Source organism: Cyanistes caeruleus, chromosome 1, assembly GCF_971803275.1.
Source record: "Cyanistes caeruleus chromosome 1, bCyaCae1.hap1.1, whole genome shotgun sequence".
In the NCBI taxonomy this organism is placed as follows: domain Eukaryota; kingdom Metazoa; phylum Chordata; class Aves; order Passeriformes; family Paridae; genus Cyanistes; species Cyanistes caeruleus.
The window spans coordinates 148,750,288-148,776,577 of NC_141701.1; the positions used below are offsets into that span (position 1 = coordinate 148,750,288).

The 26,290-nt window shown below is 40.7% G+C and overlaps 1 protein-coding gene across 10 annotated transcripts in view; it reads right to left on the bottom strand.

Moving 5' to 3' along the window:
- Window positions 1–26,290, bottom strand: part of CTDSPL (CTD small phosphatase like) — a 77,529-nt gene that overhangs the window by 20,003 nt on the left and 31,236 nt on the right. For 3 of the 10 annotated variants that reach the window (XM_023921999.2, XM_023922000.2, XM_023922002.2), the window contains exons 2-4: window positions 11,681–11,835; window positions 5,112–5,144; window positions 1,530–1,583 (exon numbers count right to left, since the gene is read on the bottom strand). In XM_023921999.2, coding sequence (XP_023777767.1) covers window positions 1,530–1,583; window positions 5,112–5,144; window positions 11,681–11,835 — 242 coding nt within the window. The remainder of the gene's footprint in view (window positions 1–1,529; window positions 1,584–5,111; window positions 5,145–11,680; window positions 11,836–26,290) is intronic. The other 7 variants (XM_023922003.2, XM_086866621.1, XM_086866626.1 and 4 more) reach the window with 3 other exon arrangements.

Sequence of the window (26,290 nt, forward strand, 5' to 3'; positions counted from 1 at the left end):
CTTCAGCTCCACCTCTGCTTGTTGGCAGCTAGAAACAGAGGTAAAGAATTTCTGTTTCTCCCTCCTATTCAAAGCCTAAAAGGTATTTAGCACCCCACCTCAGTCCTTCAGCTTAAGAAGGATCCAAACTTACAACCTAAATAAATGAAAAGCTTGTTGAAATAAAAATCCAACCCATTTAAAAACAATGATCTTCAGAACCCATGTTCTAATACTTCTTGTCTTCGAAGATGAAAAAAAGGCAGGAACATCCCAAGAAATCTTAAATATTCTGTTTTAAAAAAATTAATAGTTCAGTTTATTGTTGTACTCAAACCTTATCTCCTCTGAATTTTTGACCACATTAATCTGCACAAGCAGTTCAAAGCCAGAAATTCCTTCTGTAATGTGAATTCCTTATCAAACTGAAAATACCTATATCTATGGAAATATATATTCTTCCATATAAAAATACACATATGAAAAATATCAGCACTGTCTTACCACAGGTATCTTAATTTTTTAGCTGGAAACTGTTGCAAGGAAAGAATGGACTCACAAAATGCAGGATCTTTCATCTCTGAGAGCCCAAATTCCCTGAATGCACAGTAAGGAGACCCATGACTGTTCTTTTCACCTCTTCTGTCTCAAAAGCAGTGGCTGGGAAAGGCACAGTTTACCTGTGGTACCTGCACAGGGATTCTGGTTACTGCTGGAGCTCCTCTCCCTTCTCAGCACTTTAGGAGATCGTGTGCAATTACTGACCTAACTTCATCTAGCAAGGGCACAACCAACTCTCCCACAAGCTTTGGCATCCCGAGTTCAATCTGATCCTCTTTCCTTCAATTCACACCTTCTGAAGGTCAGAAGAAACAAATTTTCCATTTCACAAATTGCAATGCTGTCGCCCTCAACTGTGAGAGAATTCACCCTCTGATAATGGGGATAAGGAAATTATTCTGAAGCTGAAGTCACTACAAGTTGTGAGGCTGCTAAATAGCTGGTGAAGGACTTGGGAGCAAGGGTGGCGTTTTTGAGGCTTTTAGGAACTTGAAAGGATTTGTATGCAAAGTACCAGCCCATTTGTTTTGTTGTTCCAGCTTTCTGATCTAAAGCAATTTCCACCTGTCAAGGGTAGCAAAGCTTTTAGGCAGAAACAAGCATTACTCAACATTGTGTTTTAATTTTCTCACTAATGGAGACATCCCCACAAAGAGTTCTAAATACCAGATTTCCATCACAGTTAACAGTGAATAGCTGTGGAAGTTTAATAATGTGGAAGTTTGATAATGCCTTCTATATTTTTTTAACACACACCAGTTTAAAGACACCTGAGATGATTAAGAATATTTAATTGTGGCTAACAGCAACTCATATTTACTATGCAACACTCCCCCAAAAAGGCTGGAGACTTCCACAGAACTCAGCAGAAAAATTACACGTGGTATCTCACTGGTTTGCTCTTCAATTCCAACAAGACACAAACTGCACACAAGTTAAACTAGTCACTGTTTGGGATTTATGCATTTCTGCTGATCAGCTCAACAGACCTTGTAGTGAAACGACTGCTGCACTGCTTCAGTCCCGTGGAAATAGTATATTCCCTAAGAAAACAAAACAAAAAAAAAGGGGATGGTGGCGGCAAGAGAACAGGACTTCTGGTTGAAGCATAAACAGCTGGTCAACACAAATCTTGCAGAAATTCACTGTATAGAACAATCATCAGCTTTCCTCCCTGTAGGCCTGTACTTCCCACAGAGATAGGTATCAGAATTAATAAGCCTTTTTTTTTTTTTTTTTTTTGCCTCTCTGTCCTGGCAGTGCTGTCAAGCCCAAGTGCAGCACATTAATTCAGTGTTTGTGTCCTCCTCACGCTCTGGGCTGCACTCTGCAGGGCTAACAGCTTCTCCCAGCAGTTATGTGCAGAAATATACTCTTACAGAAGGTAAATTATTCCTACTTAAAACACAGCTGCCAGAAGATGCCAGCTCCTCCTGTGGAACAGGCAGTTCCCAAAATTTCTTCTAGAAAAAAGTTATAATAAGGATTTAGCTAATGTAGGTGAGGACAAGTGGAAAAAAACCCCAATATCCCTGTGCTGAGATTTAACTTCTGCAGGGATTCTGAGGGATAATTTTGATACCACTGGTTAACAGTGGAATTTTAAGCTGAACAAAGGAAGTGGACACTCCAACTCATTTAAGAGTGGTTTAGGAGAAGTTTGACAACATCTCATTTAAGATGTTGCATGAGCGTAGCTTTGTACTTCCATCAACTTCTTAATTCAAAATAATATAAAATAGTGAAGCTGCTATGGGTCTGCTTTGATTTGGGGGTTGGGATGAGATAATATTTTAAAGTTCCTTCCAACCCAAACCATTGTATGATTTTATGATTTCTCTACCATACTCCTTTTCCAAACAAATCTGAATAAAATCCATGAAAACTTGGGCATCCTGAGCTACATTTAACAGATTTTTAATGAGGTCTATCAATATACATCAGCTGGGAATGTTTTGGGTTTGGCTTTTTAAAATTTTGTGGTTATTTCAGCCCTCAAAATAATAAATTTTGCAGTATTAAGAAAATAATCAGTTTTGCTGCTGTTTAACCTATGCCTTATCTGGAAACAGTTTCAAAATATGAACTACAAACATGGTAAAGTTCATATTTAAAAAAACTCAAAGTAATGCTGTTTCTATTTTCTGAAAAACCTAACTAGAAGCTGGAATATTTCTTGTTTAGCTGTCGTCTTTATCAATAACCAAGAGAAAATTCATATTAAGTCAAGCTTTTAAATTCAGTGCAATTAATACAGGACAAATCTGATCGAGCAGAAGATCCATTTCACTGAACTGCACACACAAATGCAAATAAAAGCAATGCAAAATGCACATAAAGCAATGGAAGCTTTCAAACAGGTGACCTCAGCACACTGCCAGGTTTCACACACGATAAAAAAAGCACAATAAAGCTCCAGAAATCCTTGTATTTTGACTGGAGGCTTCAATTTGAAAGTGGGGAGTGGGCAGAGCTCTTTTTAGAGTCACTCAGGAAATCTCTAAACACTTGAACTGATGGCATTTGCAACAAGTCCACTTAATTGTGTCCAAGCTCTGTCTCTTTGGAAGATTTTTCTCCTGGTCTGTACAGGACACTGCAGTTCACACAGCCCAGTTCTCATCCCTAGGTAGCAGAGAATCAAGAATTTCTGCCTTAATGGGTCTGAAACACAAAATCAGAGTTGTCTTGGAGCAAACCAATGCTCAGGACCAACACCCCTCCTAAGACCAGCAGAGCAACACTTTAATTTCAGGTGTTTTTCCTAACATTTCCTGCATTTTTCCTTCCCAGCACTTCCTGCATGTGCAGCTCCCTCGTGTCTTTATTTAGATGATGATTCTGGTTCCAGAGAGCCAGCAGCACTTTGATACTGGGGAGGAAATGTCACACCAGTGCCCAAGGGCCACAGCTGCCCAGCCACTCTCCCCTGTCCTGCTGCCAGGAGAAGCATCAGATGGCACTGGACAAGGGGATGGAGTGTTTAAAGTCACCTGCTCCCTCAGAACTCTACATCATGACTGCAGGGATATGTTAATTTTACTGCCTTGTTAATGCTGGGAATGGATGTTTGCAAAATTACAGCTGAGCTTAAAAAAAAAAAAGGAGGAAAAAAAAATAGATATCCCTTCTTGAATCATTAATTTTTCCTACCACTGCCCAAATCTAACAGAGCACTGCTTTAACATTGCAAAGACAGTGCTCTAACAAAGCACCTGATTTAATTTCTGTACCTGTCAAAGTTCTAGTCATTTATCCTTCCAAAATTTTGTTCTGTTTGAATTCTTACTCTGTTGGTAGCTACAGTCACTCATGGGAAAGGTTTTCATTCCAGGCCAGAGCACAGCCAGAACATGTTTCATGTTCCAACAATTCCTAGTGGAGCAACTACAGTCACCTAACAGAATTTGGCAGGTATGTAAAAAAGAAAAGTAGTTTGAAAAATCAGTATTTTCTGATTTACATTTGAGGTTTTCTATTCCTAGACTCGCAGGAATACAAATCCCATGCATGTCCATGCCTGTCTGCATACACACCATGCAGGAGCCATGTCAGAAACAACAGGGAAGCAATGAAGAGGAATTTCCAACAGGTCTCAAATCCAAGAAAAACTGCTGGGAGAGGGAAGATGTGCAGTCACAGGGATCTCCTGGCACTGCTGCACAGACAGGGGGGCTTCTTACAGCAGGTTTTGGAATGCTGGGCTACATGAGAAGGAAGGGAAAGAAGAAAAAGAATGGCATCTTGGGGAATATCCAGGTCTTTAAAGGCTACCAAATATCTCAGACAAGAGGGCTGGGTCATTATCTCCACACATCAGCACTGCTATTTTCTGGGAAACTCTGCAATGATGAAGTATTGTAAACAGCAAAGGAGCTCAAAAAAAAAAAAAAAAATCCTTTCAGCTTTACAAAGCCTTCATCCTTGTAAAAAACAAGAGCAGCTTTTTGACCAAAAAAGGTTAAAACTAATTAAATTAAAAGCTTCACTTTGAAGGACTTGGGTTTTTTTCTTCCTTTTATTTAGCTTTGAAAAATAATTCAGATGCCAAACAGCATTCCAGGTTTAATCCAGGGAAGATAAACAGAAATATTAAGGCCCATAAAGCAGCAGCTGATACCAAGAGCATCATCTCAAACAAGTGCAGTAATGAGCAATAGTCAGTGTGCTCTGTTTTCTTAACGTGACTTATTTCAAATAAATTATGCAGTTTCCAACTCTTCTTTTCAACTGGAATATAGGGGAAAATGAAAGGAAAAGGTCTTTGTGTCTCACATAGTGATGATGAGTCACCTTTTGCCTCTATTAAAATAAATAACTTTCAGACTACTTCATGTGTTTTCAAAATGCTAAAAACTCAGATGAAACCCAGCTAAAACCCAAACTCTTCTTTCAGTCCCTGTAGAAGACATGCAGCTCAGTTCACCTCTGGGGATACAACAATACAGACAGAACACAAAATCCTTTTTGTTAACATGCAACACAAAACAGACCTGTTAGACTGCAACATAAAATGAATCAAAGCAAAAGTCATGAAAATTATTAAAAGAAAAAGGGATAAAAATACATACACTTGGTATAGGCATGACCTGCATCTGGTCACCCTGGGGAAAAAGAAAAAAAAAAATCACTGTAAAGGTAATGGCTTTTAAAGGGTAGAACAAAGGTCTGGAGCAGTAAATGTAGCACTCAAAACATTTTTAAACCAAAAGTTCAAAGTATTCAAGAAACCAGGGTAAAAAAAAAAAAAAAATAAAAACAGGATTTTGCATTTTAGTTGCTGAAATGATCTGTTAGTATACTGGCATTTATGATTTTTAGGAGACTGGACTGATAAAACCCATGCTATGATTAAGAAGAGATGGCAAAAAGAAAGTACCTGTATTTACTGGAACTTTTTCAGCTTTAAGATCTGCTGATGGGTATATTTGTCAATTTTCACTGCAGCAGCAAGAGACTGAGCCAGAGCCTGGCAGCAGGGCAGAACTCCACTCCTTGAACTCAACTTCATTTGAAAAAACAGCATTTTCACTTAGGAAACAGCAAAATGTCTGAGAAGGACACGATGGTGTCCTGAGCCGAGGAATCCCACTTTCCTCATCCAGCAGTACCTGTGCTGTTCCTGTGGCCTCACTTTTGCACTACACTTGGGAGAAGGCAGGAAATTCTTGGCCAACCTGACCTTTCCTTCTCATCCTCGGACATCCAGAAACAAGGACAGCTCCAAAATGCACAAAGTCTGGCTGGAATGTGTAACTCTCACTCAAACTCTCACTCAAATGTGTAATTTTTGAAGCTGGAGCTCTATTTTCAAATCTCTCTAATCCTTCAAAACCAACTTTGTTTTCTGGTGGGCACAGCACATAAAAAAAAAAAAAAAAAAAAGGGAAGCTGATCCTTCTAGCATAGATGTTGCTTGGGTAGATGATTTTATTCTTTGCTATTTGGACAACACAGGCTCTGATCTCCAGCAGAGGAACTATTGAAAGGGCTGTTTTCAACACTGGAACAGCCTCTTCCAGCTGAAGGAGCCTCCTGCTTGTTTGTTTTCAAGTCTACCAGTGTTGACACATCACTGACAAACAGAAATAATTCTGTATTATTTTTAAAGTGCTGCTCAGCAGAAATTTTTACTGAAGTTTGCCCCAAATCCTGAGAAGCTGAAAGAGCAACTAGAAAGCAGCAACTGCCATGAACTATCAAAAACTTGGCACTAGTAAAAAGTACCTGATTTCTAGAAAAACAAAAGTTGGTAAGAATCCAAGTTTTCCTCAGGGTAATAGCAATAAGAATAGAAAAAAAATGTAATTCAGTATGTTAATGTCGCTTGGACATTAGTGGAACTGACTTTCATGGGAACTTAAAACCAAAGTTGCTAAAGGACTTGCATTATTGTTTGCCTAATTTTTCTCACAGAATTTCTTAAATTAAATTTAAAAAAAAAAGGGGAAACAAGCTAATTTCTTACAAGGAACCCTAGAAATACCTATGCAAAGATCAAAACAGCAGTAAGAGTGATGAGAACAGGAAAAACAAGCAGAAAGAAGTGCAAGAGTCTGCTGGGAAAGCAAAAGTGTTCAGGAACAGGCAAATGCTTCTTAAAAACAAGCCTGCTCTGGGAAACTTCTTACAAGTGTCCTGCCTCATTTCCTAAAGCCTTGGAACAGGAAGGGAAATGGGTCAAACAGCATCATTTGAAAGAGATGACGGATGACCGCATTTGTTGAAGGCTTTCCACGAGCTCCTGATGTTGGTAACAGAACAAAGCTGTTCCTAGAATGCCAAAATTTCCCTATTGTATCCCTAAGACAACCCAGGAACTGATTTGTCCCCAGCTATTGAAATCAGGTTTTTTTTTTTTTCCCCCACAGGTTTTATTTTTTCCATGCTATATACAGATGGAATGATAAATCCTAGCTTTTCCTTTAGCTGCATAATTGTTAGTTTGAAACAACAATTTCCAGCACTGTGTTCCTCACTAACACTGTCTATGGTCATGTGTGGCCTCAATGAACACCAAGTGACAGGCCACACTATTTTGCTTTTGTTCACAACAGTCTGTACTCAAAGATAAAAATAAAGAGCTGTTTCACTTTAGAGAAGAAGCTGACCAAAATAACAGATTTATCCTATTAGTTTCTTTAGTACCAAGCTTGCTCTAGACCATGACAGGTTCTTTAAAAGCAGTAGTACAGTTATTATTTGACACTTGAGTGATTTGACAAACTCTCAAGCTGTCTCTTAATAAAGAAGACTTTTTGGGAGGCAGAGAGGGTCAGAAGGAGTGGGCAAAGAGAGGAACCAAGCACAGGTGTGGAGAGGAGATCTTGTTTTCTAAGCACACCTTCCACACCACACCTTGATGGTGACCAACAAAGCCAAACCCGTGGAATTTTCCTGCTCCAATCAGCAAAGGTTAAGCAGGAGAAAAAGCACAATGTTTTACATCAATCTCAACTGTCTTCCTCCACACTGGAGAGTGATTTCCATGTCTGCTCAGAAAGCCTGTCATTAATGATGTCCTCATCCCAGAGCCCACACTCCTGCTGCACCTCCAGGTCTCCAGCATGAAGCAGACTCCTCTTTGTCCTCAAGAACTGCTCCCTACAAGCTGTTCTCCTCATTTTGCTGGGCCATATTCATGTGGGACAGAGAGAAGATCCCTTTCCCTGTGCTGTGGTATAAACAGAGATCCCTGAAGCAGAGAAGAGCGCTGGAGACACAGCCACAGGGCATCTGCACAGCTTGCCAGCATCACCTGGGACATGATGGCATCATGCACAGGGAGGAGGAACCCCAGCTTCTGGAGTGAGGTGGAAATTCAGTGACAGGAAAAGCAGAGGGAGCAGCTGCTGCCCCCAGAAAAACCCTCCTCCTAATTCTGTCTTCTTGTCTGTTAACTGGGGATCAAGAGCTTCTCCTCTAACCCAACAAGTATGAGAATCCTTTTCCTCATTCATGCTTCATCTCATCATCTGGAGCCATCTGCCTGGTCTGGATCTCGCTGTGAAACAAAAGCCAGGATGACTCCAGTGGAAGTGGGTTAGGAGTGAAATGGCAAAGTGCCCACAGACTTGTCAGGGCTCCCTCACCCAGCACAACTGAAAGCAAAGGGAAAAAAGAGTTTGTACCTTGCTTTTCTCACCTTTATCTGGATGCCCCTTCATGCCTGAATGAATCAAATCTGTATCCACAAACACCTCAAAAGTCAGGTAACAAACTTACCCAGAAGAAAAAACTTACATCCAGAAAATACAAAAATTGGGTCAAGTTGCTAACTGAAGAATGAAAATTGAGATCTGAATTTATCTTGAAGAAAACAAAATACAATTCTCTCTCCCAACACTCTAAAGAAAAGAAAAAAAAGTGGCTGGAAGGTGTTGGGGAGCTGCCTGCTGCTGAGAAGGCAGGAAAAAATTATGAAGGAGTTCATGAGGCTGAATATTTTGTGCTCCCAGTGGCACATCTGGCTCAGCATCCGAGCTGCAGGCAGGCTGATATACCCATTGTCACAGATATCACATCTTACAATGCATCTTCTGCTGTGCTGAATAGCTGCTGCATTTGAAGGAAAACAAATATGCCACAGTTTCAGTAAATACAAGTTATTATTGAAAAAAATGTTGTATTGGAACTTTAAGAGACAGAATGGACCATTCATTACCAGTATTAGAGTCACACTTGGACAAGCAGCTGCTCTGTGAGTAGAAGGTTTAAAAGTGAACTCAATACTTCAAAGAAGTTTTTGGGCTTTTTTTCTCCCCCCCACTTACAGAATAGAATTCAGCACTGAAAATAACTGTTTAATCAAAACCACGCTCAGTTTGGTGTTTCTTCCAATCCCATGAAGAAGTGACAGAGCACTTGATGTGTCAAGCACCATCAAGTCACATCATGAAGCACTGATTAATCTGAAGCACTGATTTCATTTTTTTTCTACTAAAGCCAAACAGTGGTAACAATAAGAATTGTCTCACACATCACAATTACTCTGAATTTCAGTGCTGTGTTTTCAACTACTTCATAAAATACCCTCCCCCGCTTTCCCTCCTTTTGAACAGGTCAGCATTTACAAAAATCAAGATTCCTAATTAGAAGGAAGTTGGCTTATCACATCAGCTTCAGAATGTGCCAGAAGCAACACAAAACACTGAATTCCAGTGAAGCCAGCAGAAGCTTCCCTCATTCCTTTCCTTCCTCTGAAGTCTTTATCACCAGTTTTCATGTACTGACTCCACTGAACAGCAAAGACATAAGGGAAGTACATCCAAGCCATTTTATACTCATTTCTAGTGGTAACTGCTTGACATTATTGTGCAATTTTCCCTGTCCATTTTTAAGGAAAGGGTCACAACACATGAACTGACTGGGCCCAGCCAGAAGTGAACTGTGCTGTGAAAAATAATTAGTAAAGCATAAAAGAGAGAGCAGATTTAACTAAGTGACAATCTGAGCAGCAGCTTAACAGAATTGAAGCAATTCCTACCTGGCAGTGAAACTAATGCAAAAAAAGAGCTTTAATGAAACAGCAGAGGAATTTAAGCAGTGGGTTGTCAGGTTTTATTTTCTTTCCTGGGAGGCAATTTTGTCATTCCTGGACATTTTATTTCACCAATTTAGAATCCAAGGCCCACTGTTGTTTCCCCCACCTTACTTATTTCTGAATCTAGACAAGATGCTCAATGTAAACTCCACCAAATTCAAGCAGCCTCCACAGCTCTGAAACAGCTCTCCTGATAAAAACCACCAGTCTGACAGTGTAACAATATTCAAACATATTCAACTCTTCAATGCTGGTTTTATTTCCTTAGAAGATTTTTCTACTTATACTGTGTTAGCACTCAAAATAAAAACAGTATAAACACATATAGAGCTTATTAATCTTTAACACTGCATTTAAAATAGCAATGTCACAGACCTTTTTAACCTCAAGAACCACCTAAAAGTTTAGATATATTGAATTCTTCTAAAAATATATGAATAACTGAGTGCTTTTCATTCAGTTGAAGAGCACACTCTTTAATTAGATTCTCTTCAATGTATTTTTGAATTTTTTTAAATCTTGCAAGTTTTGATCTGGTAGTTTTAGGAATGCTGTGATTAATGTCCTGGTCTTGTGTACAAGTACTGCACAACCCCAGAACTGCTCACTGAGGCAGCACAGAGTGAGGATGAGAACTTGTGTGGACACACATGCAATCTCTCAAGGCATAAGATATATTTAGAAAGAAATTGCTTTGTAAAATGCAATCTGGACATTACTGACTCCAGACCATTGTAACTCACGTTTTTCTACAGAAAAAACAAACCTGGTTTTATGTTTCAGTTTGTACTGAAGTCCCATTTTCTGTCAGCTGTAATTTTGCCAGTAGCCTCACTTCTGCCTCCTTTCCATTCCCCAGCATAATGGAAAGGAAATTTTAGTAGCTTCCCATCCCGTTTTTTCCTTAGATGAATGTGTGCATACATGCTACACACTCCTCAGCTTTCCCTTCAGCACATCCAGGCTAGATTTCCCTCCTTTCACTCCAAATGTACCTTGGCTAGCAGAAGAAGCCTAAAAATACATGTACAATCCCTCCTCTTGGCAGGATTTTCAGTGCATTTTACCTCTGTGAGAGCAGTTTCAGCAGGAACTGTTACAGCTCAGACTTCACCTCCACACCTACTCGAAATCTCCCATCACTTTCATCTGCTCTCCTTCCCTCTCTCCCATCAAACAGTTCCTTGCTCTTTCTCCTGAGCTTTTCAGAATTCAAACACAGCCAGCAAAATTCAAACCAGAATAAAATGGACTGGAGGAGGGAAGAAAGGAATCAGCTGCATCAGACATGAAAAATTGTGTGGAAAGCAGAAGGATAAAAAAACCCATGGAGACATTTCCATTTCTGCCATTATTCTCCACCTTGGGTTAACCTGTATTTGCAATCTCAGAGTCCTGGAAACTGTGTGGAAAATTTGGCATTCCTATGTTTGCCATATTGAACTGAAATTCTTCAGTTCATAACACAAATGCTCTCAGTGTTATCTTTATAAAGAACATACAAATTTGTTGCACTGATTGTATTCTATCTGTATTTGCATCTAACATCTACATCCATTTGATTCATTAAGCCAAACTTAATAATCTGGAAAAATGGCCAAAAGCTGTTATCCCTGGACTCAGCATGTATTAAATGTAAGTGAACTGCTTAAAAAAAAAAAAGTCTAAATAATATTTTTTTTTTAATTTGTTTTTATATCACTGAAAACCCTTTGAAGTCATGCTCAGAAGGTTCCACCATGCTCCAGTGGGACACATTTTAACCTTCCTGGAACCAGGAAAGGGAACCAAAGCTGTGGACAACTCAGCAGCTGAAATTTTATGAGAAGTCTCCATTTTTTTTTAGTGTCTTAGTCAGGTTTTAAATGTTGGTTGCTTATGAAATGTAGAGTGCCAACACCCATAACAGAAATATTAATTTTATATTACAGATGAATAGTCAGTATTAGCAATCCACCATCAAACCAGTAAATTTTTTTTCCTGTAACTCACAGCTGTTCCCCACGCGGAAAATTTGTAAGGACAAACCTTTGGAAGCAGAATTAAGCCTTGCTTACAAAACACCCACATGACAGCAAAATAAGACAAAATCCTGACCTTCTGAAGTCCTCCATTCTCCTCCACCAAAGGAGGCAGAGCACTGGTGCTGTTGGTAGATGGTGGCTCGACATTGTAGTCACGAAAGCAGCAGAATAAGGTGCTAAAGATACTTCGACTCCTCTGCTTCTTCAAGCTGATATTACATTGGGACACTGGGGAAAAAAAACAACAAACACAGCAAAAAAATAAATTCATGTGCTACAGATCTGGGTTTCCAGATTACAACAACTGAATTGAAGGTGTAGGGTTTTTATATCCAGAAATCTTTATCAAGTCTTAAGATTACTGAGATTTTCCAGCATACTGAGACCCCTTTTCTTCTTTTTTAACACATTTTTTCCCTTGCCAGACTCATGCAGTGACATCCTGGAACTGCATAATCACACTGAGACAACACACAGAGCTTTCCCAGTATCATCCAAGGTGGATACTGTAATTACACAAAATAACTGGCTGCTAAAATTTGTGTCTGGACCGAGGAAGCTGAAGAGATTTAAAAACCAGAGACACACTAAATGCCTACTGTAGTGTTTCTGCACATCTACACAACCCTGTGTGGAACATTCAGAAGTCCTGTAAGGGTCAAGGAAAGCTGTGAGATGTTTCTGAGTTTCCTCAATTGCTGTTTGTTCTATTTGCTGGAGCACAGAAGACACAACACAGAGGCTGCAGGAATATACTATTTATGCTACTAAAGAAACAGGAGCCCTGGCCTTGACTTTCTTACTGGTCTACCAGGATAAAAAAAACCCCCAAAACCTAAAGTGGTAAAAAAAATTACATACAGCTGAATGAAAGCAAGTGTAGCATTTTTAAAGAATGGAAACTGTAATTACAAGCAACAGTTTAGAGAAAAGAAATGCATGTAAAACATCTAGGGGCTCCCCTAAGGAAAAAACTCCTGAACACACATTAAAGTAAAAAAGAATAAAATAAAAGAGCTGGAGAAAAGTTTTAGAATGTTTTAAGTAATGCTTCATTTGTTCACCAAATACTTTAATCATCTATTATCATACTTGTAGATAATATTTATTTAGAAGTATTTCTTTCCTACTTGGGATAGGAAATTATACCCCAATCATTTCAAAGTCAGAGGGTAAGTGAAATTCTTAGGAAGTCCCATCATTTCCATATTTACCAAAATACTTTTTCACTTTAAGGCAGTAAGCACTGCCCAGGTTCAGTTACTAATTGCTATTAAGAGCAAAGTGTACCAATATCAAAAACTAAACGGGTTTTATAGACTTTCACCGATTTAAAAAGCGCTCCAATAACAGGATAAAGTCAGAAGTGTGCAGAGATTTGTGTGCTTAAGGAAGTGTTTCATTACTTTAAAAGACATCTGCAAACTGAAACCGATCCAGCACCACTTATCAATACTCCAGTTAAACAGAAAACACATGAGGAACTCTGGCCACCACTGCTACAAGTTACAGTAAAAGACCTAATTCTCAAAATGTCATATTCTGTTTGCAACAACACAGCTTTAGAAATCCCCAAAGCATTCCTGGGCAGTTGGGAAGGACATTTTCAAAGCACTCAGAAGAAATGATATTGCAACCACAAGCAAGTTAGTTGCAATATAATCCTGGCAAGGAGAACGCCTTTCCGACATTAAAAATTGAAATATGCTGAAATTAGAACGGGAAGAACAATGCTGCGTGTCCTGCTGCCTACAGCCACTGCCAAAGAAACCTTGCTAATCATTTCTGGTTTGTTTTCAGCCTCTACTTAAAAATATGAGGGCAAATGATCTCATTTGAATGCAGGTTTCAATTACAGCAGGGTGCTTAAATTCCTAACTCACAGCCTCAGCTGCACAACAGATCAATGGGAACACCAAAACCACTCCAGAACTAATACTTGTATGGTTTCTACTTACTACAGAAAGAGAGAGTAAGTTGTCTAAATAAACATTCAAAAATCTCTAGACAAAAGATACCAATTAGTCCAAACCTTCTAAGAATACTTGGATCCAACCATACATTTGAAATCTGGCCACTCCCTTTCACTTATTGAAACATTTTACTCAGAAAAATAATCCTTCATGTTGGTTTTTAGTCTTGACAATTCTGCCATTCATAACACACTGCTCTTTTAAACAGGTCTTTCCACTAATTTAGATGTCATTTTAACAGGATTTTCTGTAATAAACTATTACAGAGGCTTTACAGTGACTTAATAAACGATAATTTTGGATGCAGTACAGAACAAATTCTCAGGTGGCTTTATGTGCAGTACTACGTTAAAATACAAGTACTGCACACACAGAAAATGTTTGCAGCCATATCTCATTTTTTAGCAACTCTGACAGTGCTGTGCATCATGGAAAATAGTTCCTCCTTCCTTTAGTTACCCTGAGCCACCTGCAGTCCATGTGCTGTCTGCTGGATTTGCTCTCCTTGGAGCAGTGACAGCACAAATATAACAACTACAGAGGTGCAAAGGAGCATTGATGTTGAATTACCAACACAAATTTAGGCATTCTGGATGGCAGCAAATTTTTAAGGGAAAAAAAAACTACTGAGGACAAAACCTGGCATTCCTTCAAAGCTCATAGGTGAGACTAGGTACTAACAATAATGGAAGGGGAAACGGAGTTATCCAAACTGCAAGTCTGAGCAGCACCCAGCATATGGAATTAAAAAAAAATTTTAAAAAAAATTAAGATTTTCTTTTCTCCTCCCTCCATCTGTTAGAAGTTACAACCTCAGTTTCTGGAGCTGATTTCCTACACCCTCCCCAGACACACTCAGTGCCGAGGACACTTCAGTGACGTTTCACATCTCAAACCCTGCACATGGAACACGTCGACACTGTGTCCCAAAAAAGCCCAGGCAGAACAACCCCACAACGTGAAAATATGTTATCTGTGAGAGCAGAGAAGCCTGAGAGCAGCAGGTGTCTGCAGGAGGGTTGAGGAAAGGATCAGGGTGAGGCTGGAGAGATGCTTTCCCCTCCCACCACTCCAGGTTCATTCCAAGTGCAGTTTAAGGACCTCCTCACCTGAACACACCAAATGTGTTTGTGCAATAATCCTCAAATTCCTCCTCCATGGCTTTGCCCCATCACTTTTTGATCCTAGAGCAACTCTTAGAGCCCAAAGTATCATATGGCAGGAAGACCCACAGCTCAGCCAAGAGTTCAGCTGCTTCAGATCTCTGAGCATCCTTGTTTCATACCTTTCTGCAGTCCCTGATTTGTATTTTTGAAGCAGGAAGAGAGGGACTGGAAGCACACACAATATCCAGGATAAAAGGAAGAAATTCCACCATGACTTTATACAGCCACGCAATGCTCTGTTCTCTTGCTTTTCTAATAATTCCTAATATCTTACTTGAGGTTTACAACAAGTGAGCATTGGGCTAGTGTGATTTTTCAGATCTGATTATAACACCAAGATCTCTTCATTAGTAGGGATTTCAGGCATCACTGCAAATATAAATCAAGAATTCTTATATCTTCCCATGCAGAAAATGTCACATGTATCTACATTTAATTCCATCTGCTATTTTAAAGGCCAGTCATTCAAAGTCATGCTGCCTTCCTACAACTTTTCACAGTTAAGTTTTAAATCTATATACAGATGCACATACATCTATTTACATGCACCAACAAATACATCACCTCTTCCCTCACTAATTTTGATCACTTTATTTTCTTTTCCAGAGGTTTACTTCCTTTTCCACATGGTTTAGGGCCACACTGAAGAGCAGAGTTCACCAGGGGTCTCCTGGTGGGCTGCAGGAGCCTTCAGTGAAGCACTTTTTCAAATTACCTGAATTTATAAAACACTGTTTGCAGCTCAGGGTCAGAAACAGGAGCACAGCTCTTGCTATCTAGAAGGGAAGTAACTCTGGTGCAGACTGCCCCCAGTTTAGGGTCTCACCTGTAATTTCCAGCTGCCATCTCTAAGGACAAGCCTCAGTGCCCATGACCCCTGTGCCACCCACTGTCTGAGGGTGTGTTAATCCCTGAATTGTCTGGAATCCAAAGTCCCAGAGCTGTGCTTAAGGAAGTCTTCTGGCAAGTCTTAACAAACCCACAGAACTGCTGAGGCTGGGGAGGGGCTCAAGGAAAGATAAAGGCAAGTTTTAAAATAAATTACTGCAATCACATAAGCTTAAATGGGAGGTATGGAGCTATACTGGGTGGTTTACAAGAGAACAGGGGAAAAAAGGCCATAACAAGCAACAAGTATTAACACACACAGATATAATAACTCAAATGTTATAACAGAAATTAATACAAGAGGTGCTAATAGAAGTAATTTACAGCATCTTCTCCAGGGTCCTTTCACACCAAGGAAAGAGGAGGCAGAAGGGGCTGTGGAGAGAGGGTTCTGGAGGCAGAAGGGTTGTGCTGCTCTCCCCCCAGGACACTTCCAGCAGCAGCACAAGTCACACAGCCAAGAAAAAGATTTTCCTCCTGTGCACTGTACTCTACAAAAGTTTAGTTGAGGGCTTCCCCCATCAGATTTTGCTGTAGTGGTGAGAAATTACAAAAGCAGATTCTTGTGCAGCCACCTCGGGTGACTGGAAGGCTCCAATCCCACCCCTCTGCAGCCAGGAGTGAGCTAATTAACGCTGAACTTTTCCTAATTAAATGAAAGCAATATCCAGCTCTCCCAAATAACATCAGCTGGGGAATGAGGAGACTTCCCTGCTAACAGATGAACTCGGTTAAATGCAATAAAATGAACATGTGGGTATGGTGAGCTCTCAGCATAAGTTTGTTTATAACACAGGATGGGAAGAGGAGAGTCAGAATTAAGTGATATTAAACAAAGCCTTTCTTCAAAGGAAGCAGTTTTATAATCCATACACGATCAGAAATGTCTCATTTCTCCAACTTCTTAAGACGTTGTATCTGATCTTCTCAGAAAAATGAAATATTATATCCCACACACCTCAAGACAGAAACAGTTAAGTAGAATATCATCAACTTGCTGACACAGCTCCTCTTTTTGTGATGTGACCAGGACAGAAATTGTTTTACAACACTTGGTGCCAAATCTGCATGTGATGATCTTGTAACTTTTGGTTTTAAAATGCCATTTGCAGTTTATCATTAAAAGGTTTCAACTCCTGTGTAAACTTTGCAGCAAATCCAGCAATAAAAGCACTGTCACATACCTGGAACAACCACCCACAACTGGTTTAACCTTCAAGCATGTATAGCCCAAGCTAAATCAGCTAAATGCTTAAATTCAATGTTATACCCCAGAATTACCTTAATTTCAACTGAAACTGGCAATCTTTCTCCCCCCAGCAGCACAGTTAAGTAAAAGTAAGGTTTTGGGTTTTCCACTGAAATGATTACTTTGAAGGGAGGGAACCCAGACTAGTTTAGTGAAATAAAAATCTCTCCAAAACATTTGACTCTTCCTCTCCACCAACCTATTTCCCAAGCATTCCATTAGTAGTTTGCTTTGGATGGAGCTGATTAATTATGGACAAGAAAAAATGCTTGAATACATAAGGCAGGTGGGGACATGAGGGAAAAATAACTCATTTTTATTTTTGAAATAATTTCTTTAGGTCAGTGCACTTGGATCTGAAAAAAAAGTCAACACGATTTAGGAGCTTTTAGGGAATTTTAGGAAAAAACTGAGCATTACTCTTAGTAAATTATTCCATGATGCTCTGGAGAACAAATTTTCGAGTTGCACCTGTATGCTAGGATGAAATAGCTACACAAGAACTGCTTTTCCTGTAATTTATCCTTCTACCTACTTATTCTAACAGAAGCTATCCAGTGGGTATCAGAGCACTACAGTTTCACTTCCATAGCTCCCAAAGTCCTCTAGAAATACTACTTCACATAGTACCTAGGACAAAAATCATCAGGATGGATGTTAATTCATCCACCAATTCATCTAAAGCTGTATGAAGGAAAAAGAACTCTACCAAAGCAAACAAAGCTTTGGAAATGTTTCTGTTGCAGCAGCTTAAAGCTAAAACCACCACCCCCCTCTTATTTCACCCTGTATAAATTATTTATCAGTCCTCAAATCTGGGTAGATTAAATATCTGCTGTTGGCTATTGGATGCTCATATTTTAAGGATCAAAGGTAGTGAAATTCCAAAGTCACTTTTAAAAGACACGACTGAGAACTCCACTTCTGTCTCTGTAAGGGCTGTGATGCTTCATGAAACGTAGCCAGCAAATGTTAAAAACACCAACTGCACACAGAATCCTCTTAAATGACAAGGAGGGATTAGAAACCATGAAAAAGCTCAAAACAGCACAAGAACCTGATGGATCTCAAGGCAAATTCCAAAACCTTAAAGCTGTTGCTGTACTTCAGCCTTCACACTGTGGTTGGCTGGACACATATATATATGATGGTATAACCTTCATATATGTGTCAGCTTCTCATTTAAGCCATGATTTAAACATCTTCTGCAGTATTCCACAAGTGAGGAGAGCTGCTAGTAGGCAAGATCATGTAAAAATAAATTCATCTGTCAGAGCAACTCTGGCATTTATTCAGCCCTAAGACTGAAGGCAGATCCACAGCTTCAGGGGCATCCACATTTCAGAGCGAAGCTGAAAAGTTAAATACTGCTTTAAGAACCCAATTAACCTGCTGAACCATGTTCTGAGCAAAATACCTTCAAGCTCAAATTAAACAGAGCAGACTTTGGCCGCCTCCTCCCCTGCTCCAGTGCCTGACAAGCTGACAGGGCTACACCAAGACCACTTCCAATTCCAAGAAGCAGCACGTGTAGATCTGTATCTCCAAAGGACTGAAAAGTAGGGCTCCTGTAATCCAGGAAGGAACTAATTAACAAGCAGCACTTTCATTCTTGTGCCTGCATTGCTTGCCACTGAAAGAGTTGCTGGGACAGAGGATGGATGAGAACACAAAGGAGAAGTTAGGAGATGCTCACCTCCAGGAGCTCCCCCAGCTGAGGAGCCAGGGAGCTGTCAAACCTTTGCCTTTGACATAAATACCTGGACTTAGCTCTTAAAGAAGAGCTGAATGTGCCCATCCAGCCGTGCCTGTGCTCTCCTTGGAGCAACCAGGATGGATGTGCCCCAATCTTCAAGGTTTACCTGTGCACACCTCCTTTTCACACAGGGCTGAAAAATTACTGAACACACTAAAAGAGGCACTACAAGGATAGACAGCAATTTTTAATGCACAGCTCACAGTAAAATCTTTTCCTAGTATTTGCTTTTTTTTTTGTAGCACTTCGTAGGTTCCAGAGCAGCCTGTGAACACACATGCTCAAAATATACATCTGCTTAAAAAAAAAAGAAAAAGTAAATGATTAAATGAAATAAGTAAGTAGCCACACCCCACAATCACCCTTCCATCAGCTGATAGTCTGAAACATGTACAAAGGACCAGAATCACTTCAGGGGATTAAAAAAAAAAAAGATGAAAAATTAAAAGAAATAACACACTCATCTGACACTACACTACGCTCGTTTCACACTACACTCAAGGCCAGGTTTGCAGCACTGGCAAAAGTGATTCAGCTCCAAGCTTTTTGCCTTGAAATCTTTCACTCCTCGAGTGAAATTCATGCAGTGCAAAAGCGATGCTTCAAACCAGTTTAAGGGCAAAGTAAAATCCAGCAAATAATGAGAAAGTAGATGCAGTGCCATGGGATTGCCATGGTTTGTAGCTGGGTGGTAAAACCAAGCTAACTGAAGTATGCAAGCAATGCTATGGGGCTGTATTGTGACACAAAATAAACAGAACTTTCTGCAGTGGCATTATGGAGCCATCTCCTGTAGCAATTCAAGGGTTTTGTCTTAGCTCAATAACTGATAAATATTACAGAGGAACAGCCCCAGACTGATACATTTACAGCACCGGCGCACCATGATGGTTCACTTTAGAAATGGTTATTTTTTTTTTGGTGAAAAACAAAGCATTTTGGACTCTGCAGTGTTTCTTTGCTGTTTGAGCAAGGTTGGAGCTGCTGGATCTGGATATTTTCCCAGCGCCGAGGTTTGGAGCGGCAGTTGAACAGGAAATACTGCGCAGTCTGTGCATGCATTACATTCCTGTCCCGCCCCGAGCAGCCGCCAACAAACAAACCTTTCTTCTAGTAAAAGAGAGAGAGAGAGAAAAAAAACACACTGCACAAAGTTCACCAGCAGATGTGGCCTGTGAATGCAACCCAGCCTTTTCTGCTGATAAAAAGAATTTGATGTATTTGCAGTGTTGGTGTAACGTCACGGTTTGGTGAAGCTGGATCAGCAAAGATCCAGCAGTTTAAAGCTGCAAAATCTGCAGTGCTGAGGCTCTGTGAGCTGCTGCACCCATGGCAGAGGGTTTCTCTTGAGGAGGGTTTGCCAAATATTAGCAGCAGCTTACAACAAAAAAGATTGTTTTATTTCCATTTTCCTCAGCTTGTTTCCCACTATCAGTAACACACAGCAACCGGATCAGATGTCTGTGGATCTCAATTTCCAATCGCTCCAAGGTCGGCCTCTTTGAAAAAAAAAAAATCAAAAAAAAAATATCTGGAAAATATTTAATAATGATTTGTTAAACACTTGGGAAGGAAGACCAAGGAGAAACAAACAAATGGGAGCAGGAGCAGCACACGGGGTCAAAGTGGCCGGATCTCGGCGTTTGTCAGTCGGGGCATCGGGAGAGGATCCGAGTCGGAGCGGCAGGGAAGCGAATGTAAACAAGCACGTGTTTGTAGAGCAGAAATATGTCCAGCATCCGCTCTGCTCCGGCCTCTGCTGACGTGGGACATGGTGGGAAAGGCAGGGAAGAACAACTTGCTCCATCCCCAGCAGCTCAAACTCGGGGAAAAAGCAGGAACAGGCGAGCAATGGGCAGCACCTGGAGCTGTCACACAGCCCAGGCAGTAACTGCTACCCCCACACACTAATTAACTCACAGCTGGCATAACAGCAATAATAATAATAGTAATAATAATGATTAAAGTCTTGGAACTAATGCTGATTTTACAAGAAGGAGGAATAAACAAGCTAAAGAAAAGCCCTTTGGGAGAATGTTTTCTTATTGCACAGGGTATGAGCAGACAGAAGGACGGACACTCGCATGTGGCATGGACACACACAGCCTCTGCAGCCCCAGGCCACATTTTCCTGAAGAATTTATGTCATGAAATTAGTATGAAGTTACTGAAGAGCTGTAAAAACCTCTTTTTCTGTGCTCCACAGGCATCACACAGTGTCTAAAACACCAAGCTACCCACCCTGACACACAGCTTTTACCCAATCATTGACTTTTCAAGACAGATCCAAACCTAAAGAATATTGCTGGACATGGTACCCCTAATCAGCTCCTTATCTCATCAAATCTGTTCAATTTAATACACTGATCTTTACAAGGATTTTATTAGGGTTTTCTTTTCCCCCAGTGACCAAATTCAGAGCTTGAGCTTGTGAAATTAAGCAGAGCTTCTTCCTGCCTCCTGCCACAGACAGGTTGACTCAAATTTAAGTGACAATTTTAGTTCTTTTTTTTGACTTGAAAAGTGGAAGACAAGTGGTTCACCAAACACAAAGGTCAAAGAAATTCCTCTACTTTCACCCCTCAAAAATACCACTACACCTCCAACCAAAGCCTTATCAAAACCTTGCTCATCTGAGGAGAATAAGCTCGATTTAATTTTCCTAAATATAGCCCAAAAATGTTCCCATAGAGACAGCAACATTCTCTATGGTACTTTCTGCAGCAAATACTTCAGCAAGACATCAAATCCAAAGCATTAGTCTATTTTTGCAAGCTTTCTTCTCTTTTTCCTAGGAACAGCTCCTCTCTAACAAATTCATCTTGCAAAAATATGTTAAAGGGTGCTCCTCTGCAAAGAAAAGTTTTGTTTCTCCATTTTGCCTTATGAATTTTTCATTCCCTCCCTGGGGATATTTTTGGGACAGGCTACAAGTCTAATTCCTGCCAGGGAAATTCACTCATCCAAAGTTTGCTCCCCAAAAGATACATCTCTAATAGCAAAAAATAAAACTGGGACATCTTTTCTGCAGTTCCTTTGATTTCTCTTTCTAAACCCCATTTATTTCTCCCAGCCCACTGGTATTTTGTGGATATTGAGTGCAGATCTCATAAAACATTCACCCTGTGAGAAAATACACATCTAAAAAGATGCTGCTTCTGGTGTCATGTTCTACAGAACCAAAGCCATTTACATCATGTAAGTTCTGGGAAAGATTCTTAATGGAGCAGGGAACAATGTGTGACCATGTATGAAATATTTACCTTGTTTCTTTGGAAGAAAAATAGAGGTGGCTTAGCTTCAAAAAGACACTGACTTAAAGAGAGATGTGGATTTATTTGGTGTGCTGACTGTTTCCCCCATCCCTCCATGCCCTCTTTAAATTTCTCTATATTATTAAACCCAGATATAAAGGAATAAAGAAGAATCCCACTCATTTGGAAGAGGAGACTTTCTCTGAACCACTGTATTATCTGTGCTTCAGTCATTAGTAACAGCTGTTTCTAACAACAAAAAATGCTCTTAAAATCAATTTCAGGCATCATACAGCAAGTATCACTTAGCAGGTTATTCAAATCCAGCCCTTCTGGGAGCAAAATAATAACATCAGGTTTTGATTATAAACTTATTTGTTGCAGGGATTTCTCAGGAAAAGGTCTGGGTTTCACTGGAGTGTATCTGCTGGGACAGAATCTCACTTGGAGAAACTGTTGCCAAGGTAATTTCTTCTCCAGCTTCAGCTTTCATGAAGCAGATTTTACCTTATCTTGCATTACTCTTCATAAATTCTTTTTTAAAGATAATTACAATATTTATAGACATGCAATACAAATGCCTATTACAGAGAGAAAAATGGAATTTTATTTGCTGTCTTCTTCTTCAAGCTGTTGAATCCACCCTCACCAGTTAAGCTGGAAAGAATTTTGATCAATTTACGTTTTCAGTAAGACCTACACATCTTCTGTAACTATTTTAGATCTAAAGTAATTGCAATATCAACTACTGTGGGTTTTCAGTTCAATTGAAGTGTCACCTGCAGAACAGCAGCTCTGCCAGGTATCTCTGACAAAAAATTGAAGCTGTAACAGAGCATCTATTGTTACACACTTAGTAAAGAAGTAAGGAAAAATCCCCCACAGAAGCACATTGCAAAGTCTCATTAATAATTTGCTAAAATATCTCACATTGCGCTGGTGCTGCATCTCTCCTTCCCTTTTCAAACTCCTTTTTTTTTTTCTTATCAACTGTGTTTTCAACTGATCCCAAGAAATAAGCTGGAAAATATTCAATCCTAGCTCTTCTGACCTTGTACTTTGGAGTCATGAGTATTTTATCCATTCAGCATTCCCAGACCATTAAAAGCAGCACATTCCCACCTGGAAATATGATATTTAGAAAGCTAAAACTAGATTAGGAATGAAACAAAAGATACAGGAAACTGCAAGCTTTGTATGATAAAGTGACTACAGTTTTGACAAAAAATAAAAGCAGTGAAACTTGATGAACTTCCAGCAATTCCTTCCTAGAACAAAGCCACAGTTTACTGCCTGTTGAGAAATTCAGCTAATAAGAAAAAATATTTTTAAAAAAGATTTTTAAGAGGAGGGGATTTTTTTAAAAAGCATTTTGGTGTCTTAAACAAGCTCCCAGATGCCTCCACCACACTGACAATTCAGCTGCAGGTTGGAACAGCTGCAGACACATTTAATTGCCTCTCCAAATACTCACAACGTGGAGTACTTTTGACCTATCTGAAATATCCTAAACTTTGTACTAAAGGAATGCACAAGATTTAATGCCCTTGCTTCCACTCCTGACAATCCTGTGGCACGGAGAGCAGCCCACTTGCTATTTCACAGAGGAGGCATGAGAAAGCATGAATAACTGAGTGCTGTGTAACGGGATATTAAATAACCAGTGTCTTCAGAACTACAAGTTTAGAAACATTAAAAATAAACTGTTTCCTTAATTATATTAGGGGGAAAAAAGCCCAACAAAACCAGTACAGTAATTTTTTGCTGCTTACTGGAGCAAAAATGATGGTAATTGTAACTATGTGGATTTATCCTCCAAACCCCACTCCTGTTATCCCCAAACAAAAGCCACACACAGTGGCAGACTAAAAGGAGTAGAAGAATTGCACCTGACCCCATTAAGAAGGCTGAAACTCTTCCATAGCTTACTTCTTCAGCATGTGCCTTTGTGCTAATTTTAAGAGAGAATCCAGGCGTGAGGCAAGAGAAATTATTCTAATTCTGCATCTTGCCCAAGCCCCAGCCTCTCTTAGCCTACATTCCTGCCCAAGCTGTTTATGCAGAACACTTCAGATCAGCTGGTCTCTGCCCAATCTGGCAAAAAAACCCTGCTGTTTTCCTCCAGCACTGATGCAGAGGCAAGGGTGAGCTGTGTATTTAGTACATAATCATGCAGTGCTATCCCCACTGCTCTGCATCCTTTTCTCTCTTGGCGTGGAAGAGCCAGATTTTCACCATTTACATTAAACAGATCACTGAAGCCTAGAATGGTGTGGGTTGGAAGGGGCCTTAAGGATCAGCTGACTCCATCCCTTTCACTATCCCAATGCACCAAGACACTCCCAGGGATGGGGTGAGAGACCTTACAGCCCTGCTGGTAAAGGAAGCCAAGTCTTTCAGAGCACATTTAATCCCCCAGGGAGGCAGGAGCCTCAGCACCAGCACCTGGAATAGCAGAGGTCCCACTTTGGCTCAGGGCACAGAAGCAGCGATGAGCTCAGGCAGGAGCCCCGAGCAATGACGGATCCAGCCCATTTACTGCACTCAGCTCAGATGGGAAACCCCAGGCACGAGGATACATAAATGCTAGATCACATTAAGTCTACACTTACAGACATACCCCAGCACTTAGAGAGCCTCCTGAGTTCCTGCTGCTGCTCCTCTCCCAGCAGATAACAAGCTCCAAGCCGAGGGAGCCTTGCTGACACCCAGCATCCCTCCTCTCCAGCTGCCTCCTGCTCCCAAAACTGCTCTCACCACCTCAGCCTGTGCCCCTCTGCACTTCAGGGGTCTGCACAGACCCCACACAACAGCCCCCTGCCACCTGGGTTGTAACTTGCACTGCAGGAAAGAGGGACACAAAAACAACAATTTCTAACCAAAAACCCTCTGGGTGCCTCCTGGACCCCCCTCAGCTGTGTGCACTGAGAAAAGCAGCGCCTAAGACAGTCACACCTGCACAGCTGGGTGTGTTGTTTATCCTGATAGCTTTAAAAATCCCTTTTGGCACAAACAGTAAGTATTATGTTCTGTACTGTACCACGGCACAAGCAATTTGAAAAGCCTTTTTCTCTCTCCTGGCTGAGCGCTATCAGTTTGGGCCGAGCCCATTTGGCTCCTTCTGCCCAGCCCCAGCACATTCAATGAATTACTCAAATCTAAACAGACTCTGCATTTGAATTGCTCTCCCCAAGCTCTACAGAGCTGCAGCAGGAAAGCTCTGTAAGCGCTGGCAGCCCTGCTGCAAAGTAAGATAAATATCTGGCACCTCTCCCACTGCTACATAACCAAAACGAGGACAAATAGCTGCATTATTGGCTTCATTAGGGCCTGTCTTAGATCTTATTTCTTCTGATGACACAGCACATGTGACAAGGGAGACACTGCAAAGGGCTGCCCAAAGAAACAGTGACTGTCCCATCCCTGGAAGTGCCCAAGGCCCTGGAAGTGCTGGATGGGGTCTGGAGCTACCTGCTCTTGTGCAAGGTGGCCCTGCACGCATGGGAGGTGGAACTGGATGATCTTTAAGGTCCCTTCCAACCCAAACCATTCTGGGATTCTGTGAAATCCATGACCCAACAGGATTTTCCCAGACCAAAATCTAACGAATAGCAAGAGTACAGATCCAGGTGTAACTCTTGCAGCACTGCAGGGATTATTCTCCTTTCTGCTGAAGAACTGCACTCCAGTGCCACAGGAGCAGAAATCAAGGCCTGAGTCCCCTCCCACGGGTCCCCACACACAGACGCAATTCCAGCCCTACAAAATAAACAAAGTAAGGTCCAGTGTGTTTGAGACATTCACTGCCAAAAACCTCCTGCCAAGACCCAGCCAGCTTCTGGGGGGAAGTCTCTGGGTAGTAATGGGTCCCAACAGTGAAAAAAAGTGGTTTGTTTTCTTGTTTTAGCTACATCTTTATAGCTTCCAAGCAGTTTCTGTGAATATTCTCCTCATCCTCCAGGCAGCTCGGCCACCAGCCCAGCTGACCACAGCAGAGCTCACAAAGTCAAGCTGATAAGCACTTGCAGGACACAATGCATCTGATTTGTCTACACCAGAACCCACCCTGAAAATGCCAATATAGCTTTTCTTCTCTCCCCTGGGAACCCCTGATGAACAGCTCAGCTGTTTATACTGCAAACATTTACAGTTAAGGGAAAGATCACCACCCCCTACACCACTGCTTCAGTCCTTCCTGTAAGTCACTGGAGCTGGCCAAGGCCAGGAACAGCCCAGCAAAACTTGCTTATCCTAAAAATGCTGTAAAAGAACCCCTTCATTTCATCCTTCTGCTTCTGTGCCCAGTGCTACTATTTCCTCACTGCTCCACACTGCTGACCTGCACATCCCAAAACACAAATGCAACACGTTGTTCATGAGGAAAACAAAACACAGGA